Raw genomic sequence first — 21,791 nt, 5'->3', positions numbered from 1 at the left:
CTCTGGCTGTAACTAGGTGCAAAAGATATTTTATCTTGTGTCAGAAAATATGATGGGCTTCATAGTGATTCAGCCTGCTAGACTTCAGCTTGCTGTTCCCTTCTCAGCAACCATCACCTCAGGTTCTATGCAGATTCCTCTTTCCCGAGGCTGGAAGCAAACATGGGACAGAAGTATCACTTTGTTTTTTTTTCCTTTACTGATGACTATGAAAATGGCACAGATATCATTTTCATTTACAGATCTTCTTGATTGACAATGAAATTACATCTTGATAAGCCCATCATAAATTGAAAATATCCTAAGCTCAAAATACATTTAATACACCTAACTTGGTAAAGAACCTGCCTGCTATGCAGAAGACCTACTACAATGCAAGAGCCCACCTGCAGTGCAGGAGAGGCAGGTTTGATTCTTGGGTTAGGAAGATCCCCTGGAGAAGGAAATGGCAATCCACTCCAGTACTCTTGCCTGGGAAATCCCATGGACAGAGGATACTGGTGGGCTACAATCCATGGGGTTGCAAGAGTTGGACACAACTTAGTGACTAAACCACCCCTTAACACCAGAGCTGCACCTAGCCTACCTTAAATGTGCTCAAAACACTCAGATTAGACTACACAGGCAAAATCATCTCACACAAAGCCTATTTTATAATAAAGTGTTGAATATTTTATAATTTATTGAATACTGTACTGAACATGAAAGCCAGAATGGTTGTAAACTGATCAGTTGTTTACCCTCCTGATCTGTGACTGGGTGGAAGCTGCCTCTGCCGAAAAGCATCAGAGTATGGTATGAAATATTGCTAACCCAGGAAAAGATTCAAATTCAAAATTTGAAATATGCTGTCTATTGAATGAATATTGCTTTTAAACTATTGTAAAGTAAAAAAAATCACAAGTTGAATCATGGTAAGTAAGCTGGGGAGTGTCTGTAATAAGTTTTGCTGCTATCTGGAAGAGGGCAACAATCTCCGTGGTTCCAGGGTGCCGGGGTCCAGCCCCAGAAGGATCCAGGGGAACCCTCAGGATGAACGGCGTCGGCGAATGAGAGAGAGAGTGACACAAAGCTCGGGGCTAAGTCTGAAGTTTATTTTTGCATGGCCCCTTTATACCCTTAACAACATCTTTGGGGGAAGTGCATGTTGCTTACACACAGGTCATCTCAAAACATTTACAGCAACTTGAACTTCAACAGAAACAGGACGTCACCCACATACTTTTTCGTTCACAAGAGTCTCTCTTATCATTTGGCCTTCAGGCCTGCTAACATTTTATGGCTTGCACCTGGTGTGGCTTAAGCAACTTCAGTAGCCGACCCTGTTTTTCTTATAATTAATCTATTTCCTTTCTAATAAGCGTCATCTTTATGGGAACTAGATAGGATTACATTTTTACAGAAGAGAAAGGCGAAGGACTGCAGAAACAGCAGATATGGCACAAAACAGGCTCTTAGTCTAAAAGTTAACCACCTGCAAGAAGTCGCCAGCTAATCTCTATCTAAAGTGTTTTTTGTTAGGCACATTTGTGGCTATCATATTTGTGGAGCTTTTTTCACCGCGTGAAGGGGCCTATGCTTAATAGTTTTTGTTAGCATACTGTGCTTAGGATGTTTGGAACAATCAAGAGCATTTTGTGCAATGAGAGCACATATTTATCAAAGAAGCCAGAATGCCAGCAAAAGGGTTTGAATTGAAGCATTTTCTTCATCTCTGGTCCCTTCATAGGGTACCAGTGTCCAGAAGATTTATTAATTAGGGTTTTAAGTTGGTCCTCATTCAGTGAAAGAGGAGCAGGAGAGCTCTCGGCAGGCAACACAAGAATCTGCAACAGGGCAAACAAGAACAGCAGCAGAAAAAGGGGGGAGGATACAGGGTGGGGTAGAGGCCGAGGCCAACCTGGAGGGTCCCTTATCCTAGACGGCCTTGCCTGTCAGGTTTTTTCCTGGTGACCTCGTCATGGATGGGGTCCCGGACAGCCTTGCCTGCCCGGTATTTTCTTCATGACCTTGTCACGGGCGGGACCCCCCATAACGGCTCCCGACACCAGGGTGTAACAAAATGACAATATGTGAAGTGGCTAGACAATTTAGAATGGTTACTCTTGGTCTGCATTAATCAGTAAGTGATCTAGAATATAGTTTACAGCTCCTTCCAGGAATTCCTCTTCTAATCTTACTGTTTTAGTTTGTTTGTTTGTTTCTTCCTTTCTTTTAAAAATTCTAGTAACTTTGAACAATTCTCTAATAATTCCAGTCCCTGAATAGGATATAAAATCTGGCCTAAAAGAATCAAAAAATTCTTTGAGCTTTTTTTTTGCTTGAGAAATCAAATGAGTAGTCCTATCTTCAGAGGAGGGCAGCAGGCACATGCAACTAGGTTTTCTTGTCCTTGCACAGATAAAGTTGTTGCTTTAATATGCACACCCAGCCCTGCAACTAACATATTAAGGTATCATCTAACTTAATGATAGTTAAGCTTATTATTTGTCAAAGAATATTAAGCTCCTTAACTGCCTCCAAAGCAACATCCACTGGGTTTGCTTTTAAACTCACTTTTTAAAGCCAGTGAATGGTATTAAGGTGTCCAGATTTGTTTCATATTTCATAAAGACAAACATAGTGTTTGTTAGCTACTTCAAAGTGGTTTCACAGCATTCCTGCTGTTGTGCATCTTGCCTCTGTCTTGGCAACTAACTGACAACAGTTCTTATTCAGGTCTAGGGTGAACACCCCTTAGCACACCACCCCTGCCTCGGTCATAGTCAGTCTTGCACGTGGACTGAGAAGGCTGTTCATTAATATTTTGTAATCAATAGAAAATTTTACTTTAGAAACCCAGCCATAACATAGTGTAGGGTTTAAGGGCATAGTCTGGGTTCAAATCCTGTGTCTGCACCAAGAAGCATTACTGTGACTTTGGGGAAAATCATTAAATCTCTCTGTACCTCTATGTTATCATCTTTAAGAAGGAGATACCCGCTTCACAGAGTTGTTGTGGAGGTTAAGTGAATAATTATGTCATCACTAATAACAGTGGCACAGTAAGTGCTACACATCGGTTGTTATTCAGTAGGCCAAATGTGGGGCCCACCTATTTGGCGTCTGGTAAGCATCCTAGGCAGGTTTGGCAACTACTGATCAGGTAGGAAATTGGTTAAAGGTTCACCATCCTACCTGATTATCAGGTTTCTAGCATTTATCTCCAAAGTGGCTTAAACTTCTTCTCTGTTAAAAACTCAACTTGCAGTTTGTTCTGATGATACTCTTGGCAAAATTTCAACACCTTATGAACTGCTTACTTGAAAATAAATAAGCTATATTTCATCGTAATGCTCTGACGTCTGTTAAGACAGACCACATCTGTGTCTATTATATATAACATATATTTTTTACATCTATGATACACACACACATACACACCACTAGAATTCTAGAGCCAAAGGCCATGCCTGGCATGTATTAGACACCAAACATATTTGCATTTTATAAATGAATCCTTGAGAAGGAAAATTTCTTGGGTGGCTGCTTAGACTGCTTGTGGAAATAGACCTTCATTCTCACATATTCCAGTTACACAGTTGTGACACCTGAGGTATTTGTTAACATTTGTTAATTGCAAATTAAGCCTGTGTGACTTGTTGATGCTGGTTTCCTCAAACATTTCCTTTGAGATCTGCTTTTCTTTCACCTCCTTGCTTGTTATTTGGAGCCTTCTCCCCCACCCTACCCCTCTCACATTTTTGTAATTTCATTGGGGGTTTCATTTATATAAGATCATCCCAAGCATATTGGAATTCCACTGTTGCTACAAGGTGTCCAGTAAGTCACTGGGGACTCAGGGCTTCCATTTTCTTTTTTGTAATAGGTCTCAGGGATTCAGGATACATGCCTTTCTTCTTGACCTCTTCATTAATGTTAGATCAGACTGAGGGTGAAACATAGGTAGGGATGTGAGACACATCGCTTTAATGTTCATTACTACAGTATTACTTTATAAACAAAGTGGCTTAAAATGATAAATCACTTGGGAAATGTTGAGGTTTTAATAAGTATGCAATGCTGTAGAATAATTTTTAATTTTAGTTAAATTTAAAAAATCTCAATGCATACCAACTGAAGCAATGCAGCAGCAGCAGCAGCAGCAGTGCTTCTGAAACTTGAAAATTAAAATGAATCACTGGACATTTTGCTAAAATGTACATTCTGATTCATTAATCTGGGGATGGTGCCAAGATGCTATATTTCAAATAAGCCCCCAAGTGATGTTGATCCTGCTGATAATTACACTTTGAGTAGTAAAGTTCTAAAGTGTATATGTTATACAAAGATACCATATTGATACAATATAATATAAAGTAAGGCATGTTTAATACATTTTGATTTAAAACATAAAATTAAGTAATAACCACTCTTAGATGGATAGGTCTTTTAAATTCTTAAATATATCGCCCTCCAAAAAAGACAACTGAATGGATACAAAAATACTTAGAAGGTTAACTATAGAGCTGCTGCTACTGCTGCTGCTAAGTCGCTTCAGTCGTGTCTGACTCTGTGCGACCCCATAGACGACAGCCCACCAGGCTCCCCCGCCCCTGGGATTCTCCAGGCAAGAAGACTGGAGTGGGTTGCCATTACCTTCTCCAATGCATGAAAGTGAAAAGTGAATGTGAAGTCACTCAGTCGTGTCTGACTCTCAGGGACCCCATGGACTGCAGCCTACCAGGCTCCTCTGTCCATGGGATTTTCCAGGCAAGAGTACTGGAGTGGGTTGCCATTGCCTTCGAATTCAACATAGTACTGAAGTCCTAATGGACCAATTCAGCAAGAAAAAAAAATTCAAATCAGAAAGAAGTATCTCCGTTTGCAGGTGACATGATCCTATATATAGAAAATCCTAAAGAATTCACACAAAAAAACCCAGAATTAATAAACAAATTCAGTAAAGTTTCAGGATACAAAATTGATACATAAAAATCAGTTGAACATATGCCAACAATGAACTATCTGAAAAAAATTTTTTAAAGCAATCCCATTTGTCATTTCAAACCTATAAGATAGTTAGGAGGTGAAAGATCTGTACACTGAAAACTATAAAATATTGATGAAAGAAACTGAAAAAGACATATAACTGAAAAAATATGCTATGTCCATGGATCAGAAAAGTTAATATTGTTGTTAAAATGGCTATACTACTGAAAGTCATCTATAGATTCATTGCAAGTGGATATAGATTCTTTACCAGCTGAGCCACAGGGGAAGCCCCACAGATTCATTGCAATCCCTATCAAATTCCAAAACATTTTTCATAAAAATAGAAAAAGATCTAAAATTTATATTGAACCACAGAAGACTTCAAATAGGTAAATCAATCCTAACAGAAAAAATAAAAAAACAAAAAAAAAATGGAGGCATCACACTTCCTAATTTCAATCTATATTATGAAGCTACAGTAATTAAAACAGAGGTACTGGCATAAAAATAGACACCCATACCAATGGAACAGAATTCAGGGCCAGAAATAAACCCATGAGTATACAGCCAACTAATATTTCATAAAAGACCTAAGAATACCCAATGGGGAAAAGACAGTCCCTTCAGTAAATGACACTAGCAAAACTACATGCCCACACATACACAAAGATGAAATTGGACCCCTGTCGTACACCACTCACCAAAGCTAAGTCAAAATGGACTAAAGACTTAAATGTAAGACCTGAAGACACAAAAATTCTAGAAGAAAACAGTGGTAAAACTGTTGCCAACATTGGTGTTGGCAATTTCTTTTGAATATGATACCAAAAACACAAGTAACAAAAGAAAAAATAAAAAAGCAGGATTACATCAAACTGAAGATTTTGTACAGCCAAAAAAAAAAAGAAAGAAAAACTCAACAACATGAAAAGGCAACCTGTAGAATGGGAGAAAAATATTTGCAAAATACATATCTGATAAGGGGTTTACATCCAAAATAAGGAGCTTATAAAACTCAACATCAGAGAAACAACCAATCAGGAAAGGGGAACTTAATAGACATTTTCCAAAGAAGACATACAGACGGCTTAAAAAAAAAAAAAAAAGATCCATTTAAAAAATGGGCAGAAGGCTTGAGTAGACATTTTTCCAAAGAAGATATAAAAATGGCTAATAGGAAAATGAAATAGTGCCCAATAACATTAATCCTCAGGGAAATGCAAATCAAAACCACATCAAAATTTTAAAATGAAATATCACTTATTAGCATGGTTATAGAGTAGGGCACTAAAGAGCTGAGTGAAAGGTCAATAGGATGGATGGGGCTTGCTGACAGTGGTGCTCACTGAAGAATGGTCTGACTAAGCCGTGTCTTGGGGAACCCCCAAAGAATCTATCTCTAAGTCTTTCCTTTTTGGACTTCTTACATTCACTAGAAAAATTCTTTGCATCTCTTGCTCTGACAATATATGTCTGATTACCTACATCCTGTGGGCTGACAGAGAAGATCGGAAGTCTCAATATTCAACATGCAAAAGTTTCATTTATGATCCCTGATTTCAACAGAGTACCCACCTGTCTTCTGCCTTTTACTATTCTGTGGTGTTCGGTCCTGGTGCCTTTATGTCACCCTTTATAGAAAATCTGCCTTTAGACTGCTGCCATGTAAGACAGGCACTATAACCCAGCTATATGGTGAGAAGGACAGGCTCTTGGAAACCAACTGCTTAAACAGATTTTTAAATCAATTCTCTTGTTTTTAACCCCATTTTAACTCCCATTTCCAGAGGTACCCAGTGTTTCGAACTCTGAGTAGTATGAATTCCTGGTGTATAAATCAGTTTTCTCAGTTTTCCCCTCTGCCAACTTATAATTGCATTTTCTCAGGTCTGCTAAGTTAGTTTGCACTCATGCATCTGCTTTTAATCTTTCAAATTTTGTAACTTATCTCCCATTTTCTTTGTCTTTTTGAGTTTATTTTCTTAAGCCCTTTACTTTCCTTTTAGAAGGGCTTTGGGAAGGACATGAGCTGTCAGTGTATGTTTAATCTGTCAGGTCTAACCAGAAGTCCTTTCAATTTTTTTTATACTACATTTCAATAATGAATAGAAAAATCACAAAGCAAGAAATTAAATTTAGACTGCAGCTATCTCTTTCCAAATCTAGCTTTCTATAAGCTCCTTCTTTCTGAGTATGACCACTGGTTATTTTATTTTAATAAAACCAATAAACTCATATGACAAATAGTTTACTGTGATTTAAAATGGATAGATGTTCTAGCATAACTTTTGAATGTGACTAAATAATCTGCTAAATTATAATACATCCAGCTAAAATATTCTTTTATGATTGAATCAAATGAATTTTTTCAACCTATAATAAACGCTCTTTATTTTCTGTGGAATATACATTTTATCTGCCAATGCTTGCTTATATTTCAGATTATCTACGACACCTGAATTTAAATTCATTAATAGGTTTTTTAGTTATAAACACATTATGTTCTTGATAACAAAACACTTTAAATCAGATGCCTACATAAGAAAACCTAGATAATTCACATATGATTTTAATTTGGAATATAACATTTTTCTCAACAGGTTTTATCAGTTATTACTAACTGATAATGTGTGGCTGTTAACTTTGGCTGCACACTGAACAATCACATGGGAACTTTAATAAACTTTAACAAATACTGCTATCAGCCCATCCACATTCTGGCTTTATTGGTCTGGAGTGCCAATAAAACTCTCCACTAGTTATTTCTAATGCACAACCAACATGGAAACCTTTGGCCTTCAGCCTTTACCCCTGCTTTCCCACGTGATAAATGAGGATGACATTGCATCTTTAAAACAAAATCAGTAATAGTTTATTGAATAAACATTTCTGGACCTCAGGCTATATTAGATGGCATGGTGAAACAGAGTTATATAACCAGCCCTCAGGTATTTTGCAATTTAGCTAAGAATGTGTGGAGAAAGGACTTCTGAGGTGGATGGGATAAACTCTGGTGCCCTGAGCTTTCTAGGGCCAGCACATGACCTCTTATCAGTAGATCTCAACCTTATCTACATGTTAGACGAGGAGTAATTAAAACAGGGTCTCTGGGAGAAGGGACCAGGCATTAGTATTTGAGAGTTCCTCATGTGATCCCTGTGTGAAGACAACATTGAGAACAGTCCTAAAAGACACCTGGGGTCCCCTGGGATTCAGAGAGTGTCAAAGGAACAGAAGGTCCACACTGGTCTCATTCCTCCCACTGAAGGCGAGTCATTTTTCTCTGTTCTTCTGCCCTTACTATTGCCTCCGATCCCTTCAGTTTAAATTACACTACCCTATGTCCCCATTCTCTTTTTTCACATGAATTTCCTATTCAATACAAGTCATGTGCTTTGGCAGGAAATATGATCAAGGTATGTCTGTATAGGGGAAGATTATTCATTGATGGTAGAAAATACTAAAATGCAGGAGTAGAAGCTCACATATAAAGTAGTGAGCTGACAGTAATAAGCACTACCAAGGATCCAGTTGGGTGTTGAGAAGGGCTTGAAGGTTTTTGTGGACATACAATATTTCATTGTCTTAATTATTTGAAAATTAATAGAAATATATGATTATTGTCACATATAAGGGGTAAGATCTGTGATTCATTTAGCTCAGTGACCCCCAACAGACCTGCTGTGGAAAGCATCGGTCTACTCCTTCTACTTGGAAACTTCGAACCTTTGGAAAACAAGGACAGATGTGTATTTTTTAGCATTAAGATAGTGGGGTTTTTTGTTTTGTTTTGTTTTGTTTTGGCAGTGCTGGGTCTTGGTTGCAGCATGCAGGATCCTTAGTTGCAGCATGAGAACTATTAGATGTGGCATGTGGGACCTAGTTTCCTAACCAGGGATCGAACCCGTGCCCTCTACTTTGGTACAGTGTGGCGTTTTAGCTACTGGACCACCAGGGGAGTCCCTAATATAGTGTTTTTATTACTTTAGAAATATCTGCTGAATGAATGAAGTCAAATTTAATAGTTAGGAATATTTCTACCCCTGCCCTCACAAACACCTTGTTTTCAAAAGGACCTAACCACTAATTAATTTTTTAATGTGCTATACAAACAATATGTTTAAATAAACTTTAATTTTCGAACTGTGTTAGGTTTGCAGGATTATTAGGAAAATAGTACAGAGTTCCCATATACCTCATGTCCAGATATTATTAACATCTTACATTAGTGTGATAACATTTGTCATAATTAGTGAACCAATACTGATACATTATTATTAACTGAAGTCCATGCGTTATTCAGATTTATTTGGGCTTATTTTTCCTAATGACCTTTCTCTGTTCCAGCTGTCGTGTCTCCTTAGGCTCCTCATGGCTGTGTCAGTTTCTTAGCCTTTCCTTGTTTTTGATAACCTTGACAGTTTTGAGAATCACTGGTTAGATATTTTATAGAAAATCCCTCAGCTGGGATTTGTCTGATGTTTTCATCATGGTTAGACTGGGGTTATGAATTTTGGGGAGGAAGACCTTAGAGGTAGAGTGCCATTCTCATCACATCATATGAATGCTACACTCTATCACACTTATCACACTGATTGATGTTAACCTTGACGACCTGCCTTGAAATGGTGTTTATCAGGGTTTGTCACTGTGAAGTTTCTCTTTTTTCCTCCTGTGTCATACTGTACTCATTGGAAGAAATTCACTGCGCACAGTCCACACCGAAGAGCAAAGTTGGCTATTCTAGGCTTTTTGTCTTTCCACATAAAATTTAGAATCAGTTTGTCAACATCTACAAAATAGCTAGCTGGGATATTGACTGGGACTGCATTGAATGTATAGATCAAGTTGGGAAAACTGACATCTTAACAATATTGAGTCTTCCAATCTATGAGTATAGAATATGTTTTCATTTATTTATATCTTTGATTTTCTTCTTCTGTGTTTTATATTACCTGGATATAAGTCTCATACATATTTTGTTAGATTTTTACCTAAGCATTTAATTTGGGGAGTCTTATTATAAATGGTTTGGTATTTAATATCAAAGTCCAATTTTTCCTTTCTGGTATATAGGAAAGCAGTTAGCTTTTATATATTACCACTGTAGCCTGCAGCCCTGCTCTAATTGCTTATTAGTTCCAGGAACTTTTAAAAATTCTTTGGAATTTCCTACATAGACAGACAGTCATATCATCTGCAAATAAAATGTATACCTTTATTTCCATTTCTTACCTTATTACATTAGTTAGGACTTCTAATACAGTGTTTAATAGAAGTGTTAAGAGAGGCTGTCCTTGCCTTGTTCTCAATTTTATGGGTAAATTGTTCATTTTCTCACTATTAAGTACAATGTTGTTGTGTTAGTCACTCAGTCATGTCCAACTCTTTGCGACCCCATGGATGGTAGCCCACCAGGCTCCTCAGTTCATGGGATTCTCCAGGCAAGAATACTGGAGTGGGTTACCATTCCCTTCTTCAAAGTATAATGTTACCTGTAAGTATTTTGTAGATGTTCTTTATCAGATTGAAGGTGTTTCCCCCTATTCCTAGTTTGCTGAAGGTTTTTATCATGAAGGTGTGGTATAAATATTTCTACAAAAATAAAAGAAAAATCCTACCTCCTTAATAAATCAATTTGTTTTTCCTACCTTCAAGTTTTATTGATTTATAATAAATAAAATATACTCATATAACAGGGAAGAGATTATACGTTGTATAATTATGTAAACATGGGTAGATGCAGGCAGACAGTTTCCCCAGGCATACATAATATTATATTTGGTGATTACAATGTGAATTTAATTTTGTCTCTTACTTTTTCCACTTAAAGTTATAGCATAGGCTATTTTAAGTGTTCCTTTACAGATTTCAAAATCGCATTTTTAAGTGTCTCCAAATTCAATCTCTATAATTCATTCATTAATTCATTTCAAATCATTTATTAAGCATCCACTATATGTCAGGTTGGGAAGATATACACTTCCTGGAGTAGGAAATGGCAACCTACTTCAGTATTCTGGAAAATTCCATCGTCAGAGGAGCCTGGCAGGCTACAGTCCATGGGGTTGCAAAGAGTCAGACACACCTGAGCGCGCAAGCGTGGGCAGGCGCGCGCGCGCATACACACACACACACACACACACACACACACACACACACATCAGAAATACAAAAAATAAGACACAAACTCTACTTTTGGGTACCTCACAGTCATAATAACAAATGTAGACTACTGTATATTCTAAGTTGCCTTGATGGCAATATGAGCAGAGAGTTTTGGCAGCTTGGAGGTTGAATGGGGGCATTTAACTCTGGAGAAGAAATACTTCTCTAAAGAAGTGACATTTGATGGGACTCTTGAATGACTGATAAGACTTTTCCAAATGGAGAAGCAGTAGTATTACAAAATTTTAAAGCTGTAAAAGAGTCTAGAATGTTTCAAAAACAATTTAATGACCCAGAAGCTTGAAGTTAATTGAGGAGAACAATAAATGAAGATAATAAGGTAGATTAGGATTGTACAGCATGCTGAGTTTTAGAATAAGAAATCTGGTTTCCCACATGGAATCAGTAGAAGCCAGTAAGCAGTGGGCTGACAGGATCTGCTTTGAATTTAGCAGGATACTTAAGAAGTGGTGTGGAAGATAAATTCTACATCATACTAAGATCATAATTTATTAAACCATTTGCCTATTGAGGGAGGGGCCATTTTAAGTGATTTCTAATTAATAGCTATTTTAGATAATATAAATACCTTCATTTGATTTTATATCATTTTACAACAAATTTTTATAAGATAAAAATATCTTATTCAACCCTTTTTGAAATGAATTTGATGTATTTTGTTAGTTTGTTATGCATTATGTGAAATTTACTTCTTTTTTCATATGTACCTTTCTCAGTGTAATTCAGCATACATCTATTAAATATCTACTAAGTGCTGTTTATAGTTTTATAAGTGTGGGAAAGATCATAAATATAAGTCAAGGGGTTTACAATTGAATTGGGGAGATCAAGAATATATAAACTATAAGACATTATGGAGGTCTCTGAATCCTAAGCTGAAAAACATAAACTAAAAATGGAACATGGAGCAGCATCCAAAAGTTTTATTAGAGAAGAGATACAACCATACCCTAGAAGGAACACTTTGGTTGAAATGTGTAGGATAGGTTAGAAGAGACTTGAAAAGAGACTTGTGAAAACATTATTAGCAGCCAAGAAGAATGAGATCCTGAACTATGGGGCAAAGAAATGGGAGTGATCAATTCAGGATTCTGAAATTAAAAAGTTCTTCTCTAAAAACCAGAGGAAAATCATCTCTAATGTGGGCAAAGCCAATGAACACTCTCCTTTATGGCCATTTAATGCTCGGTAATACCCAACATCCAAATATCTTTTTGTTTATGGCAAAAAGGGAAGACTGTCTCTGCCCTTTGTTGTTTAGTCTCTAAGTCATGTGGACTCCTTTGCAACCCCTTGAAATATGGCCTGGCAAGCTCCTCTGTCTGTATGATTTCCCAGGCAAGAATGCTGGGAAGATTGCCATTTCCTTCTCCAGGGAATCTTCCAACCCAGGATTTGAACCTGTGTTTTCTGCATTGGCAGGCAGATTCTTTACCACTGAGCCACCAGAAAAGCCCTAAAAAGGAAGTGCATGGGTGCGTGCTCAGTCATGTTGGAATCTTTGTGATTCCATGGACTTTACCCACCAGGATCGTTTGTCCGTGGGATTGTCCCGGCAAGAGTACTGGAGTGGGTTGCCATCTCCTACTCCAAGAGATCTTTCCCACCCAGGGATCGGATCCACATCTCTTGCATTGGCAGGCAGATTCTTCCCACTGGGCCACCTGCAAAGGCCAAAAAGGGAAAAGGGGGTCCAAATTGGTTAAGGTAACTGTTCATAATGAAAACAATTTTTTAAAAAGTTGAAAAGTCATTGTTTGTGATGTTTCAGTGAAGGCTAATATAGATACTGTGCTATTTTATGTGATCAGTACAACACTCCTGTGTGTGTGTGCTAAGTCACTTCAGTCCTGTTCAACCCTTTGCAACCGTATGGACTGTAGCCCACCATGCTGCTCTGTCCATGGGACTATTCAGCAAGAATACAGGTGTGGATTGCCATGCCCTCCTCCAGGGCATCTTCCCAACCCAGGGGTTGAACCTGTGTCTCTTGCATCTCCTGCATCGGCAGGCAGATTCTTTACCACTGAGCTACTTGGGAAACACTTGCGGATTTTGCTAAAAAGGCAGGTTTCAATTCAGTAGGTCGGGGTGGGGCCTGAGATTCGGCATTTCTAACAGTCTCCCAAGAGATACCTCTGCCTGCTAGTTCACAGATCATACTTCAGGTGGCAAGGATCTAGAGCAGCGATTCTCAAATACAGTGTATTTTGTTGGGCATTAAATGGTTTTAAGACCAATGCCAGTGTGTGTGGGTGTGTATGTGCATGGGTGGGGGGTGGTCCCCAGACACCAACAAACAATGTTCAGATATTAGCAAGATGTCCAAGAATTAAACTCAATTCTATTGACCCAGAGGTAGTTTCAGATTCCACAAATTGAGAGGTTGGTCCTACAAGACTGACCCTACAAGACAAGAGGTCAGTCCTACTGCAGATACCAAGTCATAAACTCGGGTTATTACCAGTGCTTCTGATCAACTGGCTACAGTTTGGAGATTCCAGTGACGCCCCCCCACCTTGGACTTTGGACTTCAGATGCCAGTTGTTACCAGGTTGTTACCTAAACTTCTGACCAACTGGCTATAAATCAGAAATTCCCATGACCCTTTCCTTGGGTTTACTTAATTTGCTAGAACAGCTCACAGAACACAGAAATCCCCCGCACTGGATTACCAGTTTCTTATAAAAGTATGTAGCTTGGGAACAGCCAAAGGGAGAGATGCACAGGGCAAGGACACTGAGCTTCCATGCCCTCTCTAGGCACGCTGCTCTCCTGATCTTTTCAGGTTCACCAACCTGGAAGCTCCCTAAATCCTACTCTTTTGGGTTTCCGTGGCGGCTTCATGACATAGGAATGATTGATGAAATCACTGGGCATTGACTACTGACTGATTCAACGTCCAGTCCCTCTCCCCTCCCCAGAAGTCAGAAGGGGGCAACTGAAAGTTACAACCCTCGAATCACGGTTTGCTCCATTGGTAAGCAGGCCCACCATTAGCTGCTTTCTAAGAGTCACCATACTAACACAACAAAAGACTTTAATCACTCTCAACACCTGGGAAATTACAAGAGTTCTGGGAGCTCTGAGCTAGGAACTGTGTAGAAAGACCAAATATACATGAGGAATATATTTTGACCATCTAGATGACCAAATAAATATTTCTTATAAATCACAATATCACAGACATTTAATTTATTTCATTTTTATATTAAAAATAATACTATCAACATACATTAACATAAATTTTTGTCTACAATACTGAATCTTTCTTTAAATGGCTAAGTGTCAAGCGTTTTCATATTCTTGCCACATGACTCTCCAGAAAACATTGTACTGAGATTTCGTTTTTGCTAACACTGAGTAGTTGTCTTTTAAATTAGTGAAAATAAGGTAAAACAGGAACACATAGTGGACAGAATTATAAACCAGTACAGTGTTTCCTGGAGAACAGTGTTGCAAGTACATGAAAAACCTTGAAACTAGTACTCAGGTGGGCAGTTCTCACTTGGAGTCTCTTGTCATTTTAATCAGGTGACAACTAAGACTGGACACATACTATGACCTCTTTGTTCCCATGTTTAGAACATCAGCTGGGATAACTAGGACTTCTGGGGGCTGGCTGCACATCTCTCCCTCATAAACGTGCTCTTCATGTGGCTAGCTCGGGCTTCCTCACAGGATGATGGTCTCAGGGTAGCTGGACTTGTTACACAGCTGCTGACTTCTACTAGAGGAAGCTTTCTAAGAAACCCAGGTGGAAGCGGCAAGACTACTTACCCACTTAGTCTTGGAATCCATTCAGTATCATTCCAACTGCATGCTGTTGGTCAAAAGCAAGTCATAAAGACAACTCAGATTCAAGGGGGAGAGACAGCATGAGGGTGCAAATCCTGGGAGATATAAAGGGATATGTGTGTGTAACTTTTTTTTAATTGGTGTTTCAGATAACTTTTCAAATGTTAATTGGCTGTTTATAAACCATGACCTTAATTCTCAAGCTGCTATGAATGCTTTTCATTTACTACAGGAAGAACCTGAAGAAGGAAGGGCAAGTATTTATAAGTCAGTGATCATCAACACTTCGAAGGAGATGATGTGCTTCAGTGACTATCCCATCCCAGATCACTATCCTAACTTCATGCACAACTCCCAGGTCTTGGAGTATTTCAGGATGTATGCCAAAGAATTTGATCTTCTAAAGTACATTCAATTTAAGGTAGGGAATTTTGTGGGTATCTCCGTGTTTGAAGTTGTTTGCAAAGTAAATGAATAACGTGTTCATTTGGCAGTACTTATGTGCAGCTTTATTTGATGTGCTCGTGTATTTATCCAATAGACTCCACACTGTGTCTTCTCTCTGACTGAAAAATATCTGTGGGAAAGTCCCTCTACTATGTATTTTGACCACAGATCCAGGTACAACCTTCATTTCATTGCCATCATTCTGTATCATTTGATTACAATAAACAAATGAGAACTGACAGGTATGGGCACTTTGAAAGCTTCTGGTGCCACAACTTGTTCCACAACTTGCTACTTAGCCTTTTATGCTTTCTGAAGGGCTTTCCAATGCATTTTTTATGTGACCACGACAACCCCATGAATTAGTTATTGAACAGTTATGAGAAAGCAAATAAGTTAACTCTGGTGTAGAAGAAAGAACACTGAATTGGGAAAAAAAATCTTAAGTTCTAGTCTTTGTTCTGCTGCTAATCTACTTGTGACTTCAGGCAAGTAAGTTCCTCAACTTTGATATGTCTTAGTTTTATTTGTAAAACAAGATGATTGTAGTATATCACCTCCTTGGTTCCTTCCTGCTGTAAAATCTTCCATGATAGTTCTATCATTTTAAGCCATGACCATAAAAGAACCAGTATTTCTGACAGCTGGCAAAAAGCCCAAATCTTCTACTTTCTGATCATTCTACTAAATCATTTCTTTTTCTATTTAACAACAAAATTAAAAATGGCAATATCCAGTGACAACTTCCAAAGTCAGTCATTTACAGCCTAGTGGTGCTTCTCTTCACTTGTTAAAAACACTTAGGTCTGTTACCACATTAAGCAGTGAAGAAACAAATACCAAAAAAAAAAAAAAAACCAACAAAAGAAAAAACAGTGATTTAACAGTCTAGTTAAAGAGACAGAAAAGTGAAAATTTCATTGGAAGCATAATTAATAAAAATACAGAGTGACAGGGTGATAAGTGCTCTGAGATACATTGCAGCTCAGAGGTGGGACACTTTACCCATCAGAGCTTGAATTATCAGGTACCCAGGACGTTTTCTTAGAGGAGGTAACACCAAACTAAAAGTTGAAGGGTGAGTATCTCCAAATGAAGAAAGCATAAAAGGATGATCCAGGCAGAAGCACCAGCCTGTGTAAAAGTAAGAACACAATAGAGAGGAACTATAAATAATATAGGATCACTTGGGTATATAAGAGTGGTATCTCTATAAGTCCATCAAGGCATTATGGTCATCCTAGAAGCACATAGGACATACACTTAATGTTTCCTTAGACTAGGTAGACTAACCTGTATTTGTTTTTAAAGCTAAAAACTGTACCACTGATTATCCCATCTTGTATCTTCTTTCTTTCTAGTTACTTGTAAAATGGGCATTTATGGGAGTCAAAGAAGTACATTTACACAAAACATGAGCCACTGAGATGTTTTTCTACTCTATTAGGAAAGGGAGCCTTATTAGCTCAGTCACATGTTTAAGATTAGACAGTGAGATCAGAACTTGAGATAAGAAGGCATCAGAGGATCTCAGGATGTCTGGGAGTATGGGGAGGAATAGGCATTTAGTGCATTGAGTGTCTTAGAGACACAAGAGAAGCCCAAATTTTATTCAGGTATCATATTGCCTTAGGGTATGGTCCAAGAAGGGCTTCCCAGGTGGCACAGTGGTGAAGAATCTACCTGCCAATGCAGGAGACACAGCAGACTTTGATCCCTGTGTCAAGAATATCCCGTGGAGGTGGAAATGGCAACCCACTCCAGTATTCTTGCCTGGAAAATCCCATGGACAGAGGAGCCTGGTGGGCTACAGTCCAGGAGGTCACAAAGAGTCAGACATGATTGAGTGACTGAGCATACACACACGCATGGCCTAATGAAACTAGGAATTTGCACTTTTCTAGGAGAGGACAGTGCAACGTTAATTTCCCAACTCGTTTGAATTAGGTTGCCTCATGAAAGTTTTCTCACTCTGACCAAGGTAGTGGTGGTTGTGATGGTTTAGTTGCTAAGTTGCGTCCTACTCTTGTGACCCCATGGACTGTAGCCTGCCAGGCTCCTCTGTCCATGGGATTTTCCCAGGAAAGAAGACTGGAGTTCGTTGCCATTTCCTTCTCCAGGGGATTCTTTCCGACCCAGGGATCGAACCCTGGTCTCCTGCATTGCAGGCCGAATCTTTACCAATTGAGGCATGGCCCAAGAAAAGTAGTCATTTGTACTCTTCTAGAAGGAGATGATAGTGCAACATTAGTCTGCCAACTCTGTTTTATTTAGCTTGCCTCGTGAAAGTTTTCTCACTCTGACCGTAGCCCCAAACAGAAAAAGTTCTTATTTGTAGAGTATGAAAATCAAATATCCCTGCCTTAGCCCTCTTATGTGGTATCTGCCCTATGTGTAACCCCCTGCAAAGACAGACCTGTCAGGGAAGATGACCACTGCATAGGCTGTGGCTTCAGTCCCCTGTGGCGACCCCTTTTCTTCTTAGACCACTGTGTGCAGTGTGAAGAAGCAGCCTGATTTCCCCACTTCAGGCCAGTGGGAGGTGGTCACGGAATCTGAAGGGAAAAAGGAGACGCGTGTCTTCGATGCAGTTATGGTTTGCACTGGCCATCACACCTATGCTCACTTACCCTTGGAAAGCTTCCCTGGTAAGTAGCCTACTAAGCAGGAAGACCCTTGAACCATGCCTGTGACCTGGTCCCTAAAGAATGGTCTGAGTGATTCCTACCTTGGGATGAAATAAGGCTTATCCTAATTCTGCATATTCTCCTGAAAACTGTTGCGGTAACTTGTATTAATAATATTTGGGAGGTAGAGGTAACAGTAACATGGGGGACTAGAAGAACATTAGAAGGCTTTATATTTAGTTCACAATGATTATAGTTTTTCTAAGGATAAAAAGAGTTGATCTGCATTAGATTGAATGAGGGCTTTTAAAAAAATGTTATTGGTGTATAGTTGATTTAAATATTGTGTTTTGAGAATTTTCTGCTATATAGCAAAGTGAATCATATATCCACTCTTTTTTAGATTCTTTTGCCACACAGGTCATTACAGAGTATTGAAAAGAGTTCCCTGGGCTATACAGCAGGTCCTTGTTATTGCTGTTTAGTTGTCAAGTTGTGTCAGACTCTTTTGCGACCCCATAGACTGTAGCCCACCAGGATCGTTTATCCATGGGATTTCTCAGGCAAGAATACTGAAGTCAGTTGCCTCTTCCTTCTCCAAGGCATCTTCTCAACCAAGGAATTGAGCCCGTGTTTCCTGCACTGGCAGGTGAATTCTTTACCACTGAGCCACCAGAGATCCCTTATTAGTTATCTATTTTATATACAGTAGTGTGCATATGCCAGTCCCTGTGTCCCAGTTTATCCCTCCCCCACTTTTCCTCACTGGTAACCGTAAGTTTGTTTTCTATAACTCTCTGTTTTATAAATAAGTTCATCTGTGCAATTTTTTTAGACTCCACATATAAGAGATACCATATGATATTTGTCTTTCTGACTTACTTCACTCAGTTTGACAGCCTTTAGGGGCATCCATGTTGCTGCAAATGATTATTTCATTCTTTTTCATGGCTGAGTAATATTTCATTGTATAAATGTACCACATCTCTTTATCCTGAATGAAGACTTTTTTTTTTAGCAATGGAGGAAACAAACAGAAATATTGAGTTTATAAGCAAGAAAACAAAGCTTAAAGAAAGGGTTAAATTACAGTCTTTGGTCTGGATTTTCATTTTGAGGGGAAAAAAATACTATGTATGTGCTCAGTTGCTTAGTTTTCAGCTCTTTGTGTTACCACTGGAGTGGGTTGCCATTTCCTCCTCCAGAGGATCTTCCCAACCTAGGGATTGAACCCAGGTCTTCCTGCATTGCACATGGATTCTATGTATACTCTAGAGTATATAAAAAACATATATACTACAATTGAAATGGAAGTAGGTATTTACAGAAGATGAAGAGAGGGTGGGGTGGGCAAAACAGGCAAAGGGGATTAAGAAATACAAACTACTAATTATAAAATAAGTCACAAGGAATATAATATACAGCACAAAGAATGTAGTCAAAATACTATAATATTGTTAGAGAAAGAAATGGCAACCCACTCCAGTGTTGTTGCCCAGAGAATCCCATGGACAGAGGACCCTGGTAGGCTGCAGTCCGGAGGGTCACAAGGAGTCTGACACAACTGAGCATCTAAGCGACTATAATATTGTAATAAGTTTGAATGTTGCATAATCTATAAAATATCAAGTTACTGTGTTGTACATCTGGAACTGATATAAGTCAACTACAAAAAAAAAGAAGAAAACGAAAAGCCAAAGAGAATGGAGGTTTTCTGAAGTAGTTTGGATTTGTGAGTCCACAAGTCCAAAATACAAACAGATCCTGAGTTAAGCAGACTACTTATGATAAGGAAATCACAAGGTTTGACTCTGGGGCTATGGGAAAAGAAACATGCAAAAATATTCAAACAGGTGACAGTGCACTTGAATAAAAGGAGAACACATGGAGAATATATGCATAAACTCTACACACTGCAAAAACAATTGAATGATTTAACAAGTAAATCAGATAAACCATTACCCAGTAATTATTTTTCCTTCTCTTGTAGGAATTGAGAAGTTCAAAGGACAATACTTCCATAGTCGAGATTATAAGGATCCAGAGAGTTTCACTGGAAAGAGAGTCATTGTAATTGGCATTGGGAATTCTGGAGGGGACCTGGCAGTGGAAATTAGCCACAGGGCCAAACAGGTTTGCATTAGTAAAATTATTTACTTTGCTTCACCAAGGAAGCTGCAGGTGGACCCAACAGAGTATATATACCTGCACACAGCCCATCTGTGCCAATGGCAAATGTAGGGATTGGTTGTGTTGCCTCAGTTGGCAACATCATGATTGATGATGTGACTGAGCCAGGTTACAAGTTACGATTTCCATCATTCATCTGGCCTCCCTCTAAGGAATTCAGACATGGCCAAGGACTGTGCCCATAATCTCACTCAGCTGTTTCTTCGGAGTGTGCCTCTGGCTTTGTAAGACCAAGTGATTGCTGGGAGAGCTTGTTGGAATGCGGCATCCACAGTGTGGACCACCTGTTGGCTAGCATAAGTGCTAAGCTCTTATTTTGAAGGAAAGTGTACTGGGTCATTGAAAACTTTTCACTCATAGGCTGGTAGGGGAATTTCCCCCTTTGCTCTTCTTCACTCCCCAAATGAAAAAAAAAAAAGCAGTCTAATCCTCTAAAGACAACATGGACATCAGTATGAAAAGCATCCATATGATAGCACATGCAAGCAGCTCTCCCCAGCTTCTGTGTACAATTAGTTAACATAGAATAACATCCACTGTAAAGCCATTTCTATGTCCTTGATGGTTTTGTTTTTTTTTTTGTATCATAGATTTTGAACTGGGAAGAAAGTATCTTCATTATAAATTCCTAGAAAAAGACATCATTGTCTTTATGGAATCATAAAGATTCATGTCTTTATGGAATCATAACTTTTTTGGCATAGTTATATGCCTGGTTGTTCTTCAGTAACTTTAATTAAACATACATTTTATTTATTTATTTTTTAAACATACATTTTAAATTATTTTTATTTATTTATTTAAAAAAGATAAGCTTTTTAAGTTTTTTTTAATTAAAAAATTTTTTTTCCTTTTTTTAAAAAATGTATTTGTTTATTTATTTTAGTTTACAATATTGTATTGGTTTTGCCATACATTGACTTGAATCCTCCATGGGTGTGCATGTGTTCAATAGAAGTTTAATGCCACAACTTTGTTAAATGACCTTTACCTAGAAACTCCATTCAATAACACTTCTCAAGTTTATCCCCATCTATCACCACAAAATTGATTTTATATGTTACTCCATGAATTAGTTCAATAAGCATTTATTAGGAAACAGGTATATAAATAATAAAGGGTAAAAATGTATGTGGGTGTTGTGATAAAAGAATGTTCAAAGTATATGGAAGGGACCCAAGGCATGAGCTTTCTTTAATACCATTGGCTTGTTAAATTGTCAGCTATAGAGAAGCTTGGCCTTACAAGCACTGAAGAACCATAAATTGCCAAAGAACAAGGTAGCAAGAGTGGGTGGAGGTAAGGTGGTTATGTTTCTGATAAAGGTTTGTGACATATGTATTACTGTCACTATTTTATACATAGAGAACATTTTACTATTTTTTTAAATGGAGGATAATTGCTTTATAATGTATTGGTTGAGAACTTTTAAACTGAAGCTCTGAGCATTTACGTTACTTATAACCTGTACTTTAAAAGTTATATAGACTGCACACAAAATCATTTGATTCCTAAGACCATGCATGCTCCTTCAACTGTGACACATAAACGTGCTTAATTATGATC

General features: G+C 38.3%; 1 protein-coding gene across 4 annotated transcripts in view; it reads left to right on the top strand.

Moving 5' to 3' along the window:
- The window catches only part of LOC122435134 (flavin-containing monooxygenase 5-like), a 39,033-nt gene that overhangs the window by 748 nt on the left and 16,494 nt on the right, over nucleotides 1-21,791 (top strand). For 3 of the 4 annotated variants that reach the window (XM_043459066.1, XM_043459075.1, XM_043459090.1), the window contains exons 3-5: nucleotides 15,194-15,382; nucleotides 17,894-18,056; nucleotides 20,026-20,168. In XM_043459066.1, the coding sequence (XP_043315001.1) occupies nucleotides 15,194-15,382; nucleotides 17,894-18,056; nucleotides 20,026-20,168 (495 nt within the window). Of the gene's footprint in view, nucleotides 1-13,951; nucleotides 14,144-15,193; nucleotides 15,383-17,893; nucleotides 18,057-20,025; nucleotides 20,169-21,791 lie in introns of all 4 variants that reach the window. The other variant, XM_043459083.1, reaches the window with a different exon arrangement.

Source organism: Cervus canadensis, chromosome 2 (assembly GCF_019320065.1).
Source record: "Cervus canadensis isolate Bull #8, Minnesota chromosome 2, ASM1932006v1, whole genome shotgun sequence".
In the NCBI taxonomy this organism is placed as follows: Eukaryota; Metazoa; Chordata; class Mammalia; order Artiodactyla; family Cervidae; genus Cervus; species Cervus canadensis.
Note: the sequence above shows the minus strand (reverse complement) of the source record. Positions and strands in the feature narration are given on the sequence as shown.